Source organism: Kogia breviceps, chromosome 7, assembly GCF_026419965.1.
Source record: "Kogia breviceps isolate mKogBre1 chromosome 7, mKogBre1 haplotype 1, whole genome shotgun sequence".
Taxonomy (NCBI): domain Eukaryota; kingdom Metazoa; phylum Chordata; class Mammalia; order Artiodactyla; family Physeteridae; genus Kogia; species Kogia breviceps.
This window is the reverse complement of record NC_081316.1, coordinates 48,381,656-48,403,676: the sequence shown is the minus strand read 5'-3', so window position 1 is coordinate 48,403,676 and position 22,021 is coordinate 48,381,656. Positions and strand designations below refer to the sequence as shown.

Below are 22,021 nucleotides of genomic sequence, written 5' to 3'. Positions count from 1 at the left end.
CTGTTGCTGTCATGGAGGCAGAACTGGGGGGATCTGAGTCAAGGGTGCAAACTTTCTTTTAATACCTCTGATTTCCTTATGGCATTCTTTTTCTTCCTTCCACTCTTGCCCCTTTCAGTGCCTAATCCCCCTAAATTCAGAGTGTATTGGATTCATGTACTTGTGGCCAAGTGGTTAAGATGACAGACTAGAAATCCATTGGGGTTTCCCCACACAGGTTCAAATCCTGTCAACTACTGCACCTTTCCCCTTAGAAAGGTAATCCTTTGACACTTTACCAGTCTGAGAATCTGCTATAAATTTGATTGCAGAGTGTATAGGATTCAGTTTCTCTAGAGGATAAAACCTTTAGTCTTCTCTGGGGATGTTGTTGAGAGAGAGGAATCTCAGGTGATGGGAGGGATCTGTTCCATGTACATGTTTTTAAACATTCTTCCTGTTTTCAGTTCCCTGATTCACACTTTCCTTTTTTTTTTTTTTTTTTTTTGTGGTACATGGGCCTCTCACTGTTGTAGCCTCTCCCATTGCGTAGCACAGGCTCCAGACGCGCAGGCTCAGCAGCCATGGCTCACGGGCCCAGCCGCTCCGCGGCATGTGGGATCTTCCCGGACCAGGGCACGAACCCGCGTCCCCTGCATCGGCAGGCGGACTCTCAACCACTGCACCACCAGGGAAAACCCACACCTTCCTTTTGTAATACCTCTTGCCTTTAATTCCCAAGTTTTTCTGGGGTTCTGCACAGTAAACTAGCTTCTACTTCTGAGTGTCTCCCACTCCTTTGTTTGTTTCATGAGTGTTTATTTCAGTGATTATTACTTTGATAATCACCCTCAGGTAAACACCATCCAGGTCAGGAACTGGAATGTTAAAGAACTCCATAAACTCTTGCCTTGTACTCTCGCAATTACTCTTCCTCCTCTTCTCCCCAGGGTAAACCGCTATCTTGATCTCTAATACCACAGATTAGCTGTAGCTGTTTTTGAACTTTATATTGTGAATTCATATTATTCATTATAAAACTTAATGGTTAATAATTTTTCCAGGCATTTTTTCCTGTGATTAGTCAGTACTGAAGCATTTTCTATTATTAGGAAGTAGGAGTTTCATTAAAAATTAGTAAAATTGAAGTGAAATAATTAAAGGCTTTGTGAAAGTTAAGCAGTTACTATTTTCTTGCTACACTGATTAAGTCTTTAAGAGTTTAGATTTTTACCCATAATCTAAATTGCCTTTTTAGTTTTAACTAAAAACATAAGTGGAAATCCAGTGAGTCAATTTTTTTTCCCTCCCAGGTAAACCAGACTTTTACCAAGACAGAGACCCACTGAGGGTCTCAGTAAGCCGAGAACAAAGTTTTCTTGGGAGCCCCCTGGACTGTGATCCATTTGGTCATCTTCACCCAGTTGCCCAGGAGAATATCTGTGGTGATGACTCTGATAAAGCAGGTGAGAGAGAAGTTGAAACTGGAATTGCTGTGCATAAGAATATGTGGACAAAAGATAGTTATAGTAGTGTTATTTGTAATGAAAAATGGTAAATAACTTCTGTGAAACTGCAGTTTTGTGAAGGTGTTAAATGAGGGGAGAAAAGTCTATGTTCATGCATTTGAAAACTGTCTGGAATAAGAATCACCAAAGTTTAGGTATGGGTTAATCTTTGTTGGAGGTTGGGTTTCACACTTCTATTTCATATGTTTACATACTGTGAAATTTTTTTTCCATAAGAAGCCTATGTTATTTCTGTACACAAAAAGTTGAATGAGGGAAGTGAAGTTTATTTAGAGAATAATTAATTACACTTTTAAATTGTTTCACTAAATAAGTTAATGTTAGTAGGTATGTAAGGGTATGAGGTTTTTACGTTGGCAAACTCTACACATTTTGTGTTTAAGCCTATTTGTAACAATCCACATTAAATACTACTGAGTATTACCTTTTAAAAATTCTATCTGTGGCATTCTAAACGAGTTGTTTTATGTTTAGTTTTAAATATTTGGAAAGTATTAAGGAACAAGTTACAAGGAAGAAACTTTAAATCACTTAATTCTGCCACCCAGAGACAACTGATGTTAATTTTCTCACTTTTGAATTTGTGCATATTTATAACAAGCTATTTTATATGTATAATATTGACCCTGCAAAGCATAGTTCCAGTACTGCTTCATTAGTTCTAAAGCACCTTTTAAGTAGTTGCCTTTTCTAACCAGATTTTTTATTTTAGCTGTCACATATACTTGGATAATTGTTATCTTAGTTGTATCTAGAGTTTAATACAATGAGAGATGAGCAAGATCTATTTTCTTTTTGAGTGTTTATAGAAAAATTGACTTTAGCTTCTCCTTTTTTAATTGGAGATTGAAATAACTACAAAGTATAATTTCCAATGAATTGTAGTTTTTGACATTTTAAAATAAAAACCATTACCATTTTTTTAGATTTAGCCAGTGAATACTTGCATTTCTTTTTATTCTACCTGTCAATGTCTTCTAGCCAAAGACTACCAAGAACACACATGTAATTGAAGAAAGCTGGGTGCTTCAACTTGTTGTAGTGAGGGAGAATGCACATTGTGGGGAACCATGAGGCCAATGAATTAGTGAGAGGGTATTAGAAGGGACTTACTATAAGACTTGGGCTTTATTACGTGACTTTGAAATAGGGCTTTGCTTGTTAGTATTGGATATTATCAGGAAGCAAGGGTGATCCTGTTATTGGACACCTACAAAATTCTTTTTTCTGTTTGGTCTAAGATAAGGCAACTCTACAAAGCAAAATATGAGAGAAAATTGTAGGAAAGCAGGAAATTATGCCCTCTGGTGCTAAAAATTTGATTTGTCATAATCCAGACCTTCCCCCTCCTTCCCCATTTTAGTCCATGTCAGTGAGGCTGTGGTTGAGAATCATGCAGTATTAAGTTACGCTGTGAAGGAAGAAGACCATACGTACCTGGGTCCAAATGTGAAACCAGATGATAAGGTTAGTAATGTCTTGATGTGTGCTGCATTGTTAGAGTTGCTTGGCTTCATACTGTCTTTTAAGGTTACAGAAGTTGTGGAATATTAGTCTGTGTTCTCTGAGATCTGCTCTTACTGGAGTGGATCGGTGATGAAAACAGCCAAATCTGAGCATCAGAAGACCTCTTAGTCTACCTGATGCATGATCTCTGTAGTTCTGAGAAGCAAAAGAATAATTTAAAACAATAAGGGTGTGTGTGTGTGTGTGTGTGTGTGTAAAGGTGACTGGATAACTGAGGACTTATTGATGGGGGAGTGAGAGTGGGCTGGGGGTGTGTGTGTATGAAAGGCTGATCAGTTCTGAGCAATGATGAAAAGGTTTTACTACGGACCTTTATAACTATGAAGGTTTCTACACTTGATCTGAGCTCAGAATAAATAACTGCCGATGTTGGTGATTTGGGTTTTTTCTAGATATTACTTCCTACATTGTGGCCTAAATGTTCTCCTTAAATTTTAGGCTGAAACACAAGAAATTTATCATGAGCCATTATCTTCAATAACTGTTTCTACTGGGAGCTTTTTAAGTTATGAAAACACAGATTTGAGCCTTACAGGTAAGAATATCAGAATGTTTATAAATAAATTGAAAGAGAAGCACCAGTTGCACTGCAGTACAGTGGTGAGAGCCAACATTGCTTTTCACAAGGTGCTGAGAGGGATCGTTCTTTAAATCTCAAAAGTAATCATGCCTTTAGAATATTGGACAGTATGACATTCTAATCATGATTGAAGTCACAGGGCTGCAGACGCAGACACTCCACTGATCTCCAGTAGCACGTTGAGGAGGGTCTGCTAATGTTGGTGGGAATTTACAGAGCACATTTCTTGGCTGCACTGATTCCTTATTGATGTGTATTGCTATGCCTCTCTGCTAAAATCTATCTCAAAGGAAGTACCCACAGACACTGAATATTTTCATTAAACCCAATTTTCAGAGTCGTTTTCAGAGCTTGTGGACCAGAGGGAACAAGAATCTCCCACCAGTAAAGAAGAGGAAAGAAATGTTTTAAGTTCTGTAGTTCCTTCAACACAAGTTATTTATCAAAGACAGGACTCTCAGGACGCCCTTAAACCTCTTTTACCTGCATTGGAAACATTTACATCTGGTCAGACACAGATTCAGCAGATGATAGACAAGTACATAAATGAAGCAAATTTGATGACTGAAAAAACAGACTTGCGGGGTAAAATTATTTGTGAACAAATACTTTCATGTAAACTAAGTGCTTTTAACTTTTAACCTTTCATCCTTTTTAGTTGGAAGTAGTGTTTGAGCTTTGTGTTTTGATGGCTTGCTGTAGCAGGCATAACATGGAAAACGCTGAGGAGGGCACTTAGTGAGAGAGGGGCTCTGGAAACAGACTGAGACAGTGTAGAAGAGATGAGCAGATCTTCATTCACCTCTGCAGAGTTAACTACAGTAGCTCAGTATTGCCAATACTGAGCACAAGAACTCAGAAATCAGACCTCTGGACCGTTTCCTGTGAGACCACAGGAAGCTTACTCTTTTGTCTCCTGTGGAAGGAGGGGTGTTGGGGATAATGCACAGAAAGTGCAGTGTCTGGCCTGTGACAACAGTCGGTACAGTGAGCTTTTCTTCTTTTTTTCAAATCATTGATCCTGAAATGAGCTAATTGAGAATAACAAAACTTACTGTAACAAAGCAGTGACTATGATGGCATCTTACTCCTAACTAACCCCATAAAGACCTTGAGGCTAGTAGAAATGGAAACTTGCATTTGTCAAAGGTTCTGATCAAACCACTGCCACCACCTGCCCTTTTTGTACATGAGAGATAATGGTAGGACTTAATCTGAAAGTGTCTGCTGGTAATGAAAAAAATGCAAGTAATTTTGTTGGGAATTATCTTAAAATAACTTTTATGAGTATGTTCTTAGTACTACTTTTCTAGGCTTTATTTTTAAAATAAGTGTCTTTTTCCCTTAAAATTCCAACAGTTGACTTTGACTTTCCAGAACTGGAGCACAGTTTTCCAAATTTGCATCATCAGCTGTTTAAACCGTTAGAACCACATCCAGATTTTGATTCGTCATCATCTTTCTCTGGGATTTCTCAAGACAGCAAAAACTTTTACCAGGTATAACAAAGTAGATGCTTCTTTGCAGTGAAATTTCCAAAAACTATCTTTTCTTCTGTTAGAACAGAACAATGCTTCTTAGCCTTGGCTGCCAATTAAAATCATCTAGTAAGCTTTTAGATACCAGTGCCCAGACTGTATCTCAGACCAATTAAATCAGAATCCCTGGGAATGGTCACATGCAGTGATTACAATGCAGAACCAAGATTGAAAACAGGTGCATTAGAATTCTGTCCCAACAGTTTTATCTCCAGCTATTATGACCCATAAAAACTTATCTTCAGGGTTTTGGGGGCAGTTTTATCTCCAGCTATAATGACCCGTAAAAACTTGTCTTCAGGGTTTTGCGGGGTGGGGTTACTTTAATGGAATTCAGTCAGGTAAACAGAATTTTGCAAAATTTAAAGTCTCTTCCTATACAATAAAGGAGCTAAGATTCAAACCTGGGTCTTTCTATTTCCGGGCAGCTCTGCATACTTCCTGCTTATCGGAAAATGATTGTCATATTCTGACCTGTCTTGTTAATTCACAATGTTTTCTAAACAACGTCTGTTTCATATTTACTAAAGTGAAAGAATTGGGCTTGAATAGCAAGTGGTTTATGTGGTAGTAAATTGGAAATTAAGGAAGAATAATATTGAAGAAACAAAAAATTGATTCAAGTGGTAACATAGTAAATACTAATATTTCAGCCTTTCCCTGGTGTCTTCCATCAGAGGTCAGATTCCTCCTGTGAAAGCCTCCGTTCTAGTCTGTCACCCAAAAGTATAGCTTCTTTTAAAGCACTGAGGACCAGCCTGCATTCTTCTCTTAACACCAGCCTGAACCAGCAGCCTGACCCTAACTGGGCTCGTGATGAAGCTCAGAGTTTTGCTACAGAAAATGTTATTGAAGGTATGAAGAAGTTCAGAAGTTAAATAAAGCTCAATAGTTTTTCATGGATGTTTGTATCAATTTTCCTTGGAAATTGTACCTAGTACAATTTCCTAGTACCTAGTACCTTGGTTTGTCTCCGCTCCTCACCAGTTTCTCTGTGTATTTATTTAAATAACAAATATATGCTGTTTGCATTTTATTTTGATAAAATAAAAAGTGCTGCCTCTTGCTCAACTTCCCTACCTCAACCCTTACAGTTATCAGTTTAAGTATCCTTCTAAAACTTTTTATACAAATTTTATATATATATGCACACATCACAACATATATGAGATGCACATACATGTTTAAGTCTGTTATAGTCTATATTCTGTTATGGGGGAAAAGTCCTCGTGTTTAATAGTCAGAGTTCCTTTGTTAAATATAGAAAATACACGGTGTGAGCAGTAGTTATTTGAAAATCACTGTGACCATCCTTTAACTTTCTATTCATATCTATGTACATCAGTTTTCATTCCTAAAATTTTAAGTAACCCGACTTCATTATTTGCAATGTTCTCAGCAACTATTAGACTGTATCTCTATCCAAGTTTTACAACATATAATTATGATCAACTGATTTCTTATAGGGTCTGAACAATCTTTTCAACAACTTCTGCCAGAATTATCTTCACAAGAAGGAAGCCAGCATGCTGACTTACCAAGTATTTTTAGCAGCATTGAAGCGAGAGATTCTTCCCAAGGGGTGGAAAATCAGTACTCCTCTGAACAGAGTAAAATATTACAAAACAAGCAAAAAAGTGTTCATTTCCAGCTCTTTGTTGGAAATTTGTCAAGTTCAGTCTTCAGTTCATCTGGTGAGGCTAATGTATTTCATCAATTAAATCTACAGCATAGCACTCCATGTGGTTCTTCCTCTAGTGAGTGCTCAATAAAAGACCAACCAGAAGGCAGAAAAGAAAGACTGGGCTATGAAGAACTATCAGAAAGAGGAGTTAGTACAGTGTTACAAGGTCAAGGGCTCACTGATAAAGAAACCAGTGGAGTTTTAAATATAAATACACAATTATGTGTAAGAACTTCAATTCAGACACCATATTCAGTCACTGTTCAGAATGAAAAGTGTCTTGAGGATTCAACTAACGCAGAAACTCCAACAATCGTAGGAAACCAATCTCAACTAGCACAGTCAGAGCTCTTTGTAAGTTCTGGATCGTTTTCATTACAGAACTCTATTCCAATCTGGGTAAGTGAAATCTATGTTGTAATTTTTGGTTTCATTTTCAGGAGACTTTTTAAACAAAATTGCAACCAGAACTACTATCTGAGATATAGTCAATCTCATAATCATTGGAAATCTCCAATGAAAAGAGAAAAATTTTTTAAATTTGAGCTTCCTCTGAATTTTGCAGATCTTCCCAATTCGCATTTTTCTCCACTTTCCTGAAAAATGGTGGCTCAGCCCATGCTTCAGCACAAGTGTTGAGCCTCATTGTGCTGCACCGGATTACTCTGCTTGGTTTCCAGCTTACCTTCTAGTACTGTTTGTCTCTCCACAGATAAGCAAAAAATGTGATTTACTTGGCAGCTTTTAGAGTTTTGGGGGGGTGGGGTAAATTCTTGTTCAGTAGTGAAAGGTTTTTTCAATAAAGTGTGGTCTAGGGACTTCCTTGGCAGCCCAGTGGTTGAGACTTCTTTGCCTTCCAGTGCAGGGGGTGTGGGTTCCACCTCTGGTCAGGGAGCTAGGATCCCACAGGCCTCGCAGCCAAAAAACCAAACCATAAAACAGAAGCAATACTGTAACTTAAAAGTGGTCCACATCAAAAACCACATGGTTGAAGCAACTTGTGGTCTTGCTGCAGCCCAACGGCCATTCAGGTAGGTAGGGGACACACACACTGCAGTTCTGCACAGCCCCCCAGTCAGTCAGCAGGCACTTGGCTCTGTAACCCACGGAGGAGTTTGTCTTCTCCAGTATCCTTAGTTGAAGAACCTGTTTTTCCTCCATAATGTACTATTTTTCACATTCTGAGTGTTTGAGGCTATGATTTTTGAATATTGTTTCCCTTTTAATTTTACTGCACAGGAGACAGAATGTGGCCATGGTATAATGGAAGAACCAGAACTTACATTGATAAGCAACAGTGATAGCAGTATTGCTGAAATGGATTTTGCAAACTTAACTCTAGAAGAAAAGAGAGATGAGGCAAAGAGCTGTTTTCAGGTAAATTTCATAGCTCTCATTTTATACAGCAACCCATAGTTGAGAATTAGGGGATAGAAATGGATAGTTTTACTTAGCTTTCTACATGGCATTTCTTCTTACATTAGAATTGTATGGATGTGCTCACAGTGGACAAGCTGACAACTGAACTTTCTAGAAAGGCAGTTCCAAAGGACCTAGGGTTTAGAATGGGTAAAGTTTAGAACCTTTGCTGTGAATCTGTACAGTGAGGTAAAGTGGTAAGTCTGACTTTCTCGCAATTAGGTGAGTGAATTTCTGCCTCTTCTATCAGAAACACAAAACTCAGATTGTCCAGCTGTATCAGAACATCCTGTGGAGAAACCAGCTGTGTGTGCAGGTATGTATGCCCTTAGCAACAGATTAGTGAGCCCAGGGGCCAGTGGGGTTCCCCCTACTTGAGCAGAAACCCCACACGTTCGTATATTGCTGACATAAAGCCTCGATTTTTTTTTTTTAAACAGAAACCCTTTCAAAGTTTACAGCTATTCCAGAGAGCTTACAAGAAGCATTTATGAAAAGAAAAAAAGCATTTATAGAGAGGTCCTCACAGAGACAGAAAGAAATAAGGAATAAAATTCGTGTCTCTGGAAGTTCTCAAACCAAAATAGTAAAGGAGAAACCTACAGGTATACTCTCCACATCAGTTTTCAAAGAGAATCTGGCATTACATACATATTAAATGACTTGTTCTCTGCTCAGGTTCATTTGTCAGTCACCTAAAGGGTGTGAACAAGGTTAGAGTGTCTCTTCCTGAAGACAGAAAGACTGCACAAGCCCATATGCACCAAAGGGCTCTAAGGTATGTATGTGGATATATGAAGATATATGAATTCACATAGCTTAAGTGTCTTTTAATTCCATATAAATTTTTTACAGATTATACCATCAGTTACCTGAAGTGAAAAAGCAAAAGGAAGAGAAAGCAAAGCAAGACGCATATGCCCAAAACAGAGCAAGGGCAAAAGAATTTCATAAGGTGAGCAGCCACCGCCTCCCCCCACCAATTTTTCATGTCTAACTCACATCAGAACTACAACTGATAAGCGTTATTATTCCCTCTACAGAAAACATTAGAGAAACTTCGAGCCAAAAATACATAGTGACTTCCCGCACAAAGTGTAAAGGGTTTTTTTTTAATTATGTGTAACACAGTTATTTAAGTCAATAAATTTTTAAGGAATTTCACATGTTCCGATTCTTTCCACTGCCAATCACCTTAGTTCCTCCAAACTCATAATCTTCAAGATAAAATAGCCCTAAAGAAGAGAGTAGACATTGGTTAAAGTTGGAAAATATTTACATTTATTTTTACTTTCCCTAATCATAGGTATGAGTGGCTTGTATCTCCATCTGGAAAACATAGCACTATCAAGTTACTATTATATCCAGTGGAGAACTCAGTCTTTGGTCACAGCGTAAAGAGCTCCTGGATTTGGTCCCATCAGCCCTCTTTGAAATGACCTATAAAATTTTCTTTAATGTAATGTGTACATACCTTTCCAAAAGAAGTTATCATGTGAGTCAGCCCTGCATAACAAATACAAAGATAAGGATCCATTTTCAGAGATGCTCATGTAAAATTCTGAAGCCAGCCTCCCCTCCTTTAGTAACCAGGCAACCTGTAATGTAATAAACTAAAAGCCCAGGATTAAACAAAGAACTCCAGCAATCTAGGCACACACTGTTCAATATAATAGTCACAACCCATGTATAGGTACTGTAAAATCTAATTAGAAATGGCTTGTGTTCTATTTATACTGGAACAGAGCTGACCTAAGCAGTGGAAATACAAGTAAATAATAAAATGTTCCCAACAGGCTGAATGCTACAAAGTAGCAGAAACAAAACCTAGTGGGAAACTTTTTTTATGGTCATGTCCACAGCAAATGAGAAACTGCATTCTAAAAGCCTTGGTAATGACCATTAAAACCAAATAATTTGGTGTGATAAAATTTTTAAAAATTACCACAATTCTTTTAGTTAGGCTTCTTTGATCTCCAATGAAATATGGACACACTTCAAAATTCCCCACCTACAGAAAAAGATTGTAATGGCAACTGAGACTGATTAGGTTCCATTTTCATTCATACCTAAATTTAGCTGGATTGTTTCCAAACATGCATGTTTCGGGCAACTTTTATCTTAGAGCTTTCATGTTTTAAAATATAGCTTTATGTAAGATGGATGTTCAGAAAGGCTAATTTCATTCAGCCCACTCAGAGCAGTTGAACATTTTGCCCATCATCATGACATCATATGTCACTGGTAAACAGTAAAACAACTAATGGCCAAGGGAAAAAAATGAAATGAAAATCATACCTGTAAATCTTTGGGATCCAATTTCCTCAATCCAATTTCCTTAGGACCCTAGAAATTAAATGTACGTTGCTATTTATCCCTTCATCTTTTCTAATACTGAAAAGCCTTGTTATATCCAATTTTTACTCATCAGCCTAGCCAAAAAAAAAAAAAAATGTTGCAGGTCTCATTGTCACCACTGCAATAAAATTACAGTGATGGAAGCAAAACCTGTGTTCTCAATGTAGCCACATTAACAATTTACAGGCACCATGAACAACAGTGCCCATTTTCAATAGTATGAGGCTATTTCTCTCAAGCTTATATATACACTGTGCAAAAGGCTTCTGCTAACAATGCTATCAATGAAGGAAAGCTACTAGAAGCAACAGAAATAGAAAGCCTTACATGTTTAGGGTCAGGAGATGGATCTGCCTGGTTCTGAATTTGACACCCTAGAAAAATAGTATTAGTTACTGTTGAAGACTGTCAAACTGAACAGTATGAGAAAGTATAGGAATACTGTATCAGTAGAAATACCAGGTCTAACGTGCACAAAGCCAAGAAAACCAACGATGCCAAATACTGAATTTATATTGCACTGTCCTTTGAACACCCAGCAGGAACAAACTGCTGAATGCAGATACCATGCAGTGCAATTACAACTGAACCAGAAAAAACCCTCAAGTTTGTAATGTTACTATCTGAGAAATATTATCTTCACACATCTCTAAAAATTTAAGTTCTTGTAACATGTTAATTTGTCATTCCAATGAGACAACTACATTAACTCCATTTTAAACTATGAACCTAGCCATTGCTACCTTTACCCTCTCTATACCTGTAGAACTTACATAGGAAACTATCCGATTATACATATTTACATGTTAATACTGTCTCTTCATTTTTTTCCAATTCTGTAAACACAAATATTACAGCAGTATTTTTGGCCAAAATCCTGATAATTGTTTTATACCTAATTAACTAGCAATCACAACAGTAATGAATGCAATACTCAAAATTTACATTCTTATCAGAACTTCTGAATCCTTAATTTGAATAGAAATTAAATATTCCACTTACCTCTAAGAATGTATTAGGTTGAAATCATATTCACTCCTGCAGATAAAATATCAAATAAAAGATGGATACCATACTCATGTGATTAAAAATTAAAACCTCAATATATTAACTTTAAAAATTTAGATATTAAGCATACTCAGCTCTATCAGAATTAAGTTTTTTATTAGTTCATGTCTGTATCATTCAGCAGTTGAACGGTTAAATTCATCATCTGAACTGGAATGGTCGCCCCCCCCACCCCCGCACAAATTACACTGTCACTGATTAAAACTTACCTAAGCCATCACACCCTAGAACAGTACAGATCACTGGGATATGCCAATACCTAAGATAAAAAATCTGTTAGGTTTTTCAGTTTACTTGGCAGCTGTATTGTAGTTCTTTCCCACAGATCTAACAGGTAGCTCTATGAGTAAAGGAAACCACACAGTTAATCTATGAGGCGTTTCCAACGATGTAGGTTTACAGAAAAAGCCCCATCGGGATAGACCTCAACCACTGCTTACTTTTTAAAAAATATAAACAAGTCCACAAGAGAACAGTTATTTGAAAGAGCTCCAGTCTCTTAGATGAGTTCAAAACTGCATAACAGTCAGACATCACAAAGGATGTTTAAGAAATTTAAGGAAATCATCCCATGAATTAATCACATGGTAGGTATTTTAACAATGCTTAGAAAAGACAGCTCATCCCATGAATTAATCACATGGTAGGTATTTTAACAATGCTAAGACAGCATTATACTAACAGATAAAAATATGCAAAGTACTAATTAGCTATTATACATGAACCAAATGAAGTGTTCCACATATAAATTTAAGCTTGATTTTAAGAACTTCACTACTGCAACGTATTTTGCCTATGCAATTCCCAGATTACTGCAAAATTCTTACTTTAACTGAATTTTTGCCTTAATTTAAGAACTATATAAAGCATTTTCTCATTAGCTGATATTATAAAAACACAGAAAAATGTTAATGTGGCTTATGTTCTGACCATTGGGGAATCGTTAAAGACAAACTGGGTGTATTTAATTAAACTTTATATCATTCAGATTAACGAAATTTTGTGTCCTGTGTAGTCATTTCTAGCATTATACTTAAATTTTAAATCTTCTACCTCATTTTAGATTATGCATTCATTAAAAACATTGTGGGGACTTCCCTGGCATACAGTGGTTAGGAATCCACGCTTCCACTGCAGGTGGCATGGTTCAATCCCTGGTCTGGGAACTAAGATCTACAAGCCACCTGGTGCAGCCAAAAAAAAAAAAGAATGCACTGGCCAAACAAGTGTATGAAAAATATATCCCTTTTGCAAATCTAAATAACAAAGGTCAGATTAAATCAAAATTATAATCTATTAAATTATTCAGCATATTAACATGTATAACATTAAAATAATCTTTAGGAGCAACATTTCATCTCATTTAGGTCATGAGGTTTTCAAGAAAAGTTATTTGGGAATTCTTCACATCATGTTGACGGTGAATTAACAGCAGAACATCAATTTTGGTACACCCAAATTTGAAGGGAAGGAAGAACTTGAAAACATATGATGTGTTTAAGTAAACATGTTCAGTCCAGATGTAATGAAATATATAAAGTAGAGCCGCAGCCAGAAAATTTTAAAAATAAATAAAAATAAAACTATTGGATAGTACAGTAACAAAAAAACCCACCCAATCAAAAAATTTGCAGAAGACCTAAATAGACATTTCTCCAAAGGCGGCATACACATAGGCACATGAAAAGATGCTCATCATTGCCGATTATTAGAAATGCAAATATAATGAAGTACTACCTCACACCAGTAAGAATGGCCAACATCAAAAAGTCTACAAATAATACATGCTGGAGAGGGTGTTGGAGAAAAAGGAACACCCCCCCCCTACACTGTTGGTGGGTGTATTTAAACTGGTACAGCCAGTAATGGAAAACAGTACAGCGGTTCCACAAACTGAAAACAGAGCTACCATATGATCTAGCAATCCCACTCCTGGGCATATATCCAGAGAAAAACATGGTTTGAGAGGATACATGCATTGCAACGCTGTTTACAGTAGCCAGGACAACCTAAATGTCCATCAAGAGATGGATAAAGATGTGGTATACACACATATATATACACAATGGAATATTACTCAGCCATGAAAAAGCATGAAATAATGCCATCTGCAGCAACATGGATGGACCTAGAGATTATCATACTAAGTAAGTCAAAAGTAGAAATACAAATACCACAGGATATCACTTCTACGTGGAATCTAAAATACCACACAAATGAATACATCTATGAAACAAACAGCCTCAGAGAACAGACCTGTGGTTGCCAAGGAGGGGGATGTGGGGGAAGGATGGACTGGGAGTCTGGGATTAGCAAATGCAAACTACTTATGTATACAATACAGATAAACAAGGTCTTACTACATAGCACAGGGAACTATATTCCATATCCTATGATAAATCATAATAGAAACATGTGTAACTGAGTCTCTTGCACAGCAGGAACTAATATTGTAGATCAATTATATTTCAATAAACTTTTTAAAAATACTGTATAGGGTGCGGGGAGGTTAAAAATATGTTGTATATGCTTGAAGCAGGAATATCCAAGATTCTGATTATAATTGCCTAGTTTATAGTTCTGGGACCCTTTCCTTCAAGCAAAGTGAAACTGGCAGTGTCACTATATATAAAGCATGTCAATCACGAGATTCATTTTCTGAAATTACATTATGAACAGAAATTTTAAATTGGCGTAAATGCCTTTCAATAATGAAACCTATGGAGGTTTTAAATTCTGACAGTTTATCACATTTACACAAATGGGACCCAAACTCACCTAAAACATAAGACATACCTTTTTAAATTATCCAGACACTGTGTTCAAGATAAAAGCCTAGGGCTTCCCTGGTGGCGCAGTGGTTGAGAATCCGCCTGCCGATGCAGGAGACACGGGTTCGTGCCCTGGTCCGGGAAGATCCCACATGCCGCGGAGCAACTAAGCCCGTGAGCCATGGCCACTAGGCCTGCGTGTCCGGAGCCTGTGCTCCGCAACGGGAGAGGCCACAACAGTGAGAGGCCCGCATACCGCAAAAAAAAAAAAAAAAAAAAAGATAAAAGCCTAAAAAAAGAAGCCATCTTTGTTTCATGTCAATGTTAAAATTAAAGTACTAAATCAATACAGCTGATAATTTAAAAGCTTAAGATGAGGGAAATTATCAGCTCTATAGTCCTGGAAGCAATCTTTATCAATACACCCCCATCACTTGACTCTCTTAGGTATCATGTTCCTTCTTATCTGTATCAAAACTCATACTGAACAATGAGCTCTGGGTTGCAAAAGAGGATTTATTTTTGCACCTGTCTAGAAGTCTTTGTCCACAAATTAAACAAAAACAAACACAAGTGCTATGGTATAATGCAATATATAGAGTGGCATAATCTGTAACATACAGTGGTGATAAAAATGACAGTTGAAATATTATAGGTAGTTAGGAAAGGAAAATATTAAGTTCTTATTACAGTAATAGGCATTTCACACTAAATTTCTCTGAGAAAAATAAAAATGGAGTTGCAGGTACTCTAAGGAGGGTGGCTGGCTGTCAATCATTAGTGGTTATTGCAACTAAGATTTTCTTTTCAGGATTACAATCTTATTTCTTTGATTCAAAGCTCAAATGGCACCTTTAAGTTCTCTTACTCAGAAATACACCACCATATGCAAAAACAGTAAGACGTTTATTTTTTTGGAAGTGATTATCTCTGCTGTAACAGCCTCAATCTTTTTTCTACATAATCTCACTGTTTTTATTATTTTTCTTATAATTACTACTTCAGGAGTTTTATAAATTTGTTTTTTCTTTTTATTTTCTTACAAGGTTCTTTTTTATCATAAGGCTGGCATATGTATTCACATTTATCATCTTTTATTTCTATAAAGTTCCTTTTTCTCTACTCTGTTTACCTTGTCTGGTAGTCATAATCCTATCTATTTTCAGGCCATTCTGTCCTCTGTCCAGTGTTTTTTGGATTTTGATGCTCTCTTTTTAGGCAATGCAGCTTCTTCAGTATATTCCTCTTGTTCCAAATATACATTCTTCTTCTTTGGTAATTCAGAACTTATTATGAAATAATTATCCTCCTGCATAAGAAATAACAATACTAAGCAATAACTGAAACTACCACGGTTAATTACATATAACTAAACTCTAGGTTACTTAAAATAACCTGGATACATCTGGATATTAAAAATCCAAATTAACTTCCGCTGATTTTCTCATCTGATATCCTAGTAGCAACACCACACATGAAAACTTACAATAGTATTGTTTTTACTGATACAGTATTGATAATTCATGTCCTCACCAATTACCCATAAAATTCTTATTTTTATTCTTGCATTTCCTGCACCAAGAGCATTGAACCTTTCAAAACTTTAATGCAGACAGTAACACAACAGGATAAAATTCTCCCTTTGTCAACAGCTGTCCTCCCAAAATGAAGTGGGATAAAATTGTCACTTACCACCAATTTAATATCACATTCATCATGTTCAAGATTTGTTGTAATCTCCTCCTCTGCTCTGCAATATTAAAAGCATATCACTCAATGTATAACTGATTCAACTGTTATAAAGCAGAAACGAACACACCATTGTAAAGCAATTATACTCCAATAAAGAGTTAAAAAAAAGTGTATCAGTCAGATAACAAATCTTTTATAACTCAATGAGTAGTATACTCATGACATACAACTGAAACAGCAATACCATTTAAGTTTGTTAATATTTTATCTGTGCTCACATCACTATTAAAGTATAAACAAATTGATAGCATATGGAGCAACATTAAAATTTTAAGACAACCTTATAAAATCTATGTCCAAAATTATTCCAATCCATGATAGAACTTACGCTGACTCTTCAATAGGAGAGATAGATCCATCATCATCCAAGTATCTGTATCTACGACTATCAAGGTCTTCTTTTTCTAAATCTTCACCAACATTCATTTGGTTCAAGGATTCCTTGAGATGGTATTCATACTTCAGTTTTTCAAGGTAGTTAAAAAATCCTCTTGCCACTGCTTGCTATATACCAAAAATACCATATTTTAAGTCAAGGACTTAAAAAAATTTTCTTCCACTCAGCAAATGCCTATGTTCCAAACTGACAAGGATCCCCGTAACAAGGTCCTTACTGATCTTGATTTAACTACTCTGCCACATGGAGATCATGTGTTATCAATTCACAGTTCTACCTAGCAAGTTATCAAAGTTAGTACCAAGAAAAACAAGCGCAAATCTTGTATCATTTGGGCATTACTTAAGACATTTTTTAATGCAGAGAACTGTCTATTTTAATCACCTTAAAACATAAAGAGGTTAATGAGTATTAATCCTTTCCAATATATCAGATTCTAGAACAAGTGACTACAAATTATACAATCACTTATCTCAAATATTTCAGAGTCTACTGCTAAGTACTGGCGTTATTTGTCTGGTGATTCTGTCAGAAATTGAAATATCTGAACAAAATGAAATCTACTAAAGCCACTGAACATGAAAGGCAGGTGTAGGTTTCACTTCGGTTACTATAAAACAACTGGGCATTTGAGTTTTAGGAATGTTTACAGCCCTGACAGGATAAGATCAAGGTATAAAATCAGCCTTAGAGCACTTCATATACAGGTACATTCACCCGTGTTAACAGTGCAAGATTCCACCCAGAAGTCCAAGTGAACTTTGAGCTGAAGGGTATAGTCAGTACAGAGAAGTATTACAAAAGATGAAGACTGTATGTTCCAGGTACATCTGAATTCTAAAAGCGACCAACAACTCATTTCAGACATTTTAAGCTATGTGCATCAGCATATATAGACTCACCTCAAAGGTTAAAATTTTTCTCCAAGGTAATGGTTTTCTTCCATTTTCTGATTCTAAAAATGGGAAGCCAAGTCCTTTGTCTTTAAATTGTTTCTTATTTATTTGTGAGCTTCTAGTGTTTCTCCTTCCTTTTGGTCTTCCCCTTGATCTTCCTGTTGGCTTGTATTTCCTTTTTTTACGCTTCTTTTTTTTGAATCTTTCAAAAATAGCTTTTAAAGTCAATGGTCTTGGCTCTATAGATGAATCACTAGATGAATCTCTTGCTTGAGTACTTTCAGGTGTGTGAACAAATTTTCTAATAGGGTTTCTCTGCCTCCTTTTAGGTGGGATAGGAACACACTGAGTTTTAAATAAGCTGCTACCAGAGGAAGAGTTACCACTAGAAAACAGGGAAAGATTAATTGTACCCTCTTATATTACTGAGTGTTTATTACCAGTAATATACTTTTCTTTTACAAATCAAAGCAGAAAAACATGCCCAAAGTAATTTTTTAAAAGATGGGCTCAGTTCTAGCCAATCACTTAGCTCTGACCACTCTACAAATGGCCCATAATGCCATGTGCCACAGCACTTAGCCAAAAAATCATCTTCCTTTATGTAAGTTCCACAAAGGCAGCCTTGTTCACAGCTAGAGGCTAAACTAAGACAAAGCCTCCTTTAAATAAAACAAGAGTATCCTAGTGGAAAGATGTAGTGAGTATACTAGAAATGCTCATTTGTTTTCCCAGTGAGATCAACGATTAGGACTAGATACCTCTCATCATATACATAAGCCAGCATTCCTGATAATGTGGAATATAAGAACAAGTTGATTTTAAAACAAGATTCCCTACTGATATCCATTTTCTTCTTATAAAATGAAGATGATTTAATCAGGAAGACACCAGTTTGGCCCGGAGAATATACTCCTGTTTCCCTGAGTTAACGATGTGTCCCACGATAAGTAGTTAAAACTTCAAAGGCCTGTACAAACCAGGTTTTCCTTTTCTGTTCTAATGCATGAAAATTACCATTACCACCACTCATTATCTACAATGATTTATGCTTTCCCCATAATTCAAATACAGTAAAATTACCATCTAGTCTCTTTTCCAGAAAAACCTAGTGATTGTTTTTTTTTTTAAAAAAAAGGCACTTACCTTTGATTCTCAATTTCCACGGCTGAGTCAGATGCCGTTGCATAGTTGAGAGAATCCATTCCTGGTATGTGTTCTCCAAGCCTTTCTCAAATTTGTTGTCAATTGTCCTTTGTTTTAAACAGATTTCTGACCATATAAAATTCAGTAAATGTGATGTTGTTTCCCTGAAAAAATGCAAACAGCTAGTATCAGAGTAATGAAAATGTTGATGTAGTCGTGACAATTATGTAAATTAATTACACATAAATTAAGGCAAAAATCACATACAAGGCCTTTAATATTTTCATGTAGGAACTGTCATTTTAGGCCAATCCTAAAATCTAGAGATTTTATTCACAGGTTCTATCTTTCAGTTTTGCCTCCTTAATCTATCCAATGGAAGATTCCAGAAGAGTACTGTAATTTCCAACGAAAGTATCAGTTTTCCACAACTGTAAAAAATGTAATTTTACCCTTAGCCAAATAGTAATGTACAATGAAGAGTATCACTGTTCAACTAACGGCCAAAAAGCTATTTTTCAACAGCAGATGGGAACTAGTACGAAAATCTTTTGTATACAAAGCCAGAAGGTGGAGTATGGCCTCAGTATACCTGGGAAAATAATCAGCAGGACTTAACTACCTCTATCCAAACTCCTGGTCTGGAATTTGCTGTTATGGGTATTAATTTAAAAGTTCTGAATTCTCAAACTTTTCGATGAAAGGCTTACAGATTAAAAAAAAAAAAAGACAAAGGGCACTGTTGTTATCTCCTTAGATACATTACAATAGTTTGGACAAAATTTTTAAAAGATGTCTAATTTTACTTTTCCATCTCCCTTATCGGGGATGTCATCATTCTTCCTACTTGTATATTCTTAGTCTTTAGCATTCCTGGTAATGACAAATGAGCAACGATGAAAGAAGTCCTACAAGAACAATATACTTCAAACATAGGAAACCAATAAGGTCACAGAGATCTCAGATTCGCAAAATATACAATGGACTCCTGGTAATTTCATGGTATGTTTTATCGTAGTTAAATGCAAAATCTAAGAAATAAGTCACGAAATAACTGCCCAAAAAGAAATTCAACAAGTGGATCCAATGGCACTGATGGTATACCTAAGATTAAAAAAAAAATCAGAGCATATTATCAAAATTAAAGTTGACTCAAAACCTCTTTTTCGGAAACTAGAAAGCATTCCTACGTAAGTGTGGCTTCCTATTCCGAGATTCTAAGAGGAGCACATGACGATACTGCCCTTCACTGGCTCTAACAATTCCCCTTCAGCACTTTGTGCAATTCTGGGTCGAGCGTCTCCAGGAAGCGCCTAACCTCGTGCAAGAAGAACGGCGTCAGCAATGGTTACCTCGCACTTAACCCCTATTAATTCAGAAAATGTGTATCGTCTGTACCACCTTTTAACATCTACATGCCTAACAACGGACCACGACCACGCCACAATCGTTTACTGTGGGCCGCAGTAAAGCCACTAGGCCCGAAGTCCACAAAAACCACGAGCCCTACGCCCTCGGGGACTGACTTCCGCGGCTGGACCCCGCCACGCCACGCAAGGGCCTGGGAAAAGCTACAAGAGGAAACCCTCCCCCGCCCACAAGGCCCAGAAGCCCCCCGTCCTCTCTCCTACCCGTCGAGAGGGCGGACAGCTTGCACCAACCTGCGCCGGTTCGGCGTGGGCCTCAGCTGCGTACCAGATACACGCCACCGCTCTCTAGGAAGTCCGCCTTCAGCAACCTCCGGACGCCTCCAGCACTCCAATATGCTAAGAGCCACCAACCTCCACCTCCGCGCTGAAGAAAAGGACAAGCGGGCTGCGCGCCCCAGCTAATAGTGAGGACGAAGTCTCGCGATAACAATTTGACTCCCGGAAGAAAGTGAGAGGTGGGAAGTGACGACCCGCGGGGCGCCATTTTGATCTCCTTGAGGGGAGGAACGATTTCGAGCGGGCAGGGTCTGATCTCCAGGATCCAGAGAAGGCGGAGTTGACTGAGGCAAGATCGGGTTTCAGGTGTAGGCTTCCCTCACCAATTAGGTAAGTGGAGTAGACAAGGATGTTTCGGCAAACTACAAGAAATAAATTGTGGGGTCAGGTTAACGGAATGACTGTGAACAGCAAGAAAACAGGCACTCCACCTGCTTTGCTTCCAGTGGTCTCGCCTTTGCTGAGCTGTCCTCTGACTTCCCAAAATCTGATCTCGAGTGTGTACGGGGGTGTGCGTGTGTGTACGGTGCCAGGTGTGTTTTGTCATATTATGTCTACTTTTGCCTTCAGAATGTTCTCTGCGTTAAATTATAAGACGATCATGCTTTGACCGAGACTCAAAATGTGTAACCTTTGTACTGGAAGCCAGAGTTACCCCGTAGTACATCCAGGTCCCCTCTCCCCTTCGGACTTTTGTTAACTACTCTTTCACTCAGAGCTAAGTGTCAGCCTCCCAGGGATTGGTTAACTTATCACAAGAGATACCAGCGGCGAATTTTTTTGTTTATTTTCTCCCTTAGTTCCCTGAATGATTAATGAATGTTAAGATAAAAGTTTAAACTAGTTTAGTTTTGGTATTTTAGGTGTTTTTTTCCCCAAAGTAGTTACAAAAAGGAATGAGCTGGCTCGATTTGTCCACTTTCAGACCTCTTGTATCATATACATATGATAAAACCAGGAAAGCCGTCTAGTCTTAATCTGTGGTTAGTGTCATCTTCGGATTGGACAGACCTGTAAGGTAATCTAGCCTCTTTACTCAATTTTGCTCTAAATGTTGAACAATTCCAGGCACAGACAGTCTAGTCTTCTAGGCATTATGAAGTACCGTAAGCTCCAGAACAGGGATTGCATGTCTTATTCACTGCCATGTTCCATAACATGCCTGCCTATGTAATTTGTGAGTCTCTATGAAATGAAAATGCAGGGCCCCTTGTTCAAAATGCAAGGGGACAGTGCCATTAAAGGTACTAAACTATAAGCTGTCTCCTTTTTTCTGTAGTATCTCTTTCCACTTGTCATGATGTTTTAATTAATAGCATTAATTTGCTATTATTAATGACAATCATTCTATTTTATTGATTTATTAATTAATCACTAATTATACTATTATTAAATAATAGCATTAATTTGCTATTTATTGTCACTCTAAGTAAAGAAAAATTGAGTTGAACTCATTAGCATGAGATTTGCCACTCTATTCTGCAATACCAGTTTTAACTACAAACATAAGAACATTTAGCTTGTATGCAGAATTACTGAAATTTCACAATTCGTACTATGTAGGCATATGTATTTTGTTCTTACTAGAACACTGGATACTGCACAAAACTAGCACCCCTGTATTTATTTTACTTCTCCATGCGTGCATATTCTACCGACACTATGGAATCC

The 22,021-nt window shown here is 37.2% G+C and overlaps 3 protein-coding genes, 1 long non-coding RNA gene and 10 other non-coding genes across 26 annotated transcripts in view; 4 read left to right on the top strand and 10 right to left on the bottom strand.

Annotated features, from left to right (window-relative positions):
* CEP295 (centrosomal protein 295) overlaps positions 1-9,417 on the top strand; it is a 46,674-nt gene extending 37,257 nt beyond the window's left edge. For 5 of the 10 annotated variants that reach the window (XM_067038283.1, XM_067038285.1, XM_067038279.1 and 2 more), the window contains 12 exons: positions 1,293-1,445; positions 2,872-2,975; positions 3,474-3,570; positions 3,952-4,200; positions 4,975-5,114; positions 5,807-6,008; positions 6,620-7,236; positions 8,077-8,214; positions 8,479-8,572; positions 8,697-8,861; positions 8,935-9,034; positions 9,112-9,417. In XM_067038283.1, the coding sequence (XP_066894384.1) occupies positions 1,293-1,445; positions 2,872-2,975; positions 3,474-3,570; positions 3,952-4,200; positions 4,975-5,114; positions 5,807-6,008; positions 6,620-7,236; positions 8,077-8,214; positions 8,479-8,572; positions 8,697-8,861; positions 8,935-9,034; positions 9,112-9,253 (2,201 nt within the window). In that variant the 3' untranslated portion in view covers positions 9,254-9,417. The remainder of the gene's footprint in view (positions 1-1,292; positions 1,446-2,871; positions 2,976-3,473; positions 3,571-3,951; positions 4,201-4,974; positions 5,115-5,806; positions 6,009-6,619; positions 7,237-8,076; positions 8,215-8,478; positions 8,573-8,696; positions 8,862-8,934; positions 9,035-9,111) is intronic. The other 5 variants (XR_010841373.1, XM_059067952.2, XM_067038281.1 and 2 more) reach the window with 5 other exon arrangements.
* On the top strand, positions 3,097-3,176 carry LOC131760685 (small nucleolar RNA U2-19). The gene has a single exon (XR_009336789.1). It is a non-coding gene; the product is annotated as a small nucleolar RNA U2-19 (small nucleolar RNA).
* On the top strand, positions 3,316-3,385 carry LOC131760684 (small nucleolar RNA U2-30). Its single transcript, XR_009336788.1, has one exon. It is a non-coding gene; the product is annotated as a small nucleolar RNA U2-30 (small nucleolar RNA).
* On the bottom strand, positions 9,348-14,742 carry LOC136794499 (uncharacterized). Of its 2 annotated transcripts, XR_010841378.1 has the most exons (8): positions 14,479-14,742; positions 11,892-11,941; positions 11,617-11,652; positions 10,942-10,988; positions 10,555-10,602; positions 10,202-10,267; positions 9,731-9,869; positions 9,348-9,491 (listed from the first exon to the last, which is right to left on the bottom strand). It is a non-coding gene; the product is annotated as an uncharacterized lncRNA (long non-coding RNA). The 2 variants fall into 2 exon arrangements; XR_010841379.1 differs by lacking the exon at positions 10,202-10,267 and having other exon boundaries at positions 9,731-9,762; positions 11,892-12,022.
* On the bottom strand, positions 9,572-9,698 carry LOC131760674 (small nucleolar RNA SNORA25). Its single transcript, XR_009336779.1, has one exon. It is a non-coding gene; the product is annotated as a small nucleolar RNA SNORA25 (small nucleolar RNA).
* LOC131760678 (small nucleolar RNA SNORA32) lies at positions 10,038-10,158 on the bottom strand. Its single transcript, XR_009336783.1, has one exon. It is a non-coding gene; the product is annotated as a small nucleolar RNA SNORA32 (small nucleolar RNA).
* LOC131760669 (small nucleolar RNA Z40) lies at positions 10,418-10,490 on the bottom strand. Its single transcript, XR_009336774.1, has one exon. It is a non-coding gene; the product is annotated as a small nucleolar RNA Z40 (small nucleolar RNA).
* On the bottom strand, positions 10,707-10,841 carry LOC131760675 (small nucleolar RNA SNORA1). The gene has a single exon (XR_009336780.1). It is a non-coding gene; the product is annotated as a small nucleolar RNA SNORA1 (small nucleolar RNA).
* Positions 11,054-11,191, bottom strand: LOC131760671 (small nucleolar RNA SNORA8). Its single transcript, XR_009336776.1, has one exon. It is a non-coding gene; the product is annotated as a small nucleolar RNA SNORA8 (small nucleolar RNA).
* Positions 11,757-11,833, bottom strand: LOC131760692 (small nucleolar RNA SNORD5). Its single transcript, XR_009336795.1, has one exon. It is a non-coding gene; the product is annotated as a small nucleolar RNA SNORD5 (small nucleolar RNA).
* Positions 11,982-12,112, bottom strand: LOC131760679 (small nucleolar RNA SNORA18). The gene has a single exon (XR_009336784.1). It is a non-coding gene; the product is annotated as a small nucleolar RNA SNORA18 (small nucleolar RNA).
* A 162-nt stretch (positions 14,743-14,904) lies between the features above and the next one.
* LOC131760687 (small nucleolar RNA SNORA40) lies at positions 14,905-15,031 on the bottom strand. Its single transcript, XR_009336791.1, has one exon. It is a non-coding gene; the product is annotated as a small nucleolar RNA SNORA40 (small nucleolar RNA).
* Positions 15,032-15,452: 421 nt separating this feature from the next.
* Positions 15,453-20,570, bottom strand: TAF1D (TATA-box binding protein associated factor, RNA polymerase I subunit D). Its single transcript, XM_067038288.1, is given in 7 exon segments — positions 15,453-15,643; positions 15,646-15,762; positions 16,146-16,203; positions 16,534-16,709; positions 17,505-17,883; positions 18,645-18,808; positions 20,306-20,570. Coding segments are annotated over 6 exon segments (879 nt in total). The 5' UTR covers positions 18,704-18,808; positions 20,306-20,570; the 3' UTR covers positions 15,453-15,553.
* Positions 20,547-22,021, top strand: part of C7H11orf54 (chromosome 7 C11orf54 homolog) — a 37,981-nt gene continuing 36,506 nt past the window's right edge. Inside the window, exon 1 of one of the 3 annotated variants that reach the window (XM_059067969.2) lies at positions 20,547-20,680. The gene's annotated coding sequence lies outside the window, so the exon portion shown is untranslated. The remainder of the gene's footprint in view (positions 20,681-22,021) is intronic. The other 2 variants (XR_010841377.1, XR_010841375.1) reach the window with 2 other exon arrangements.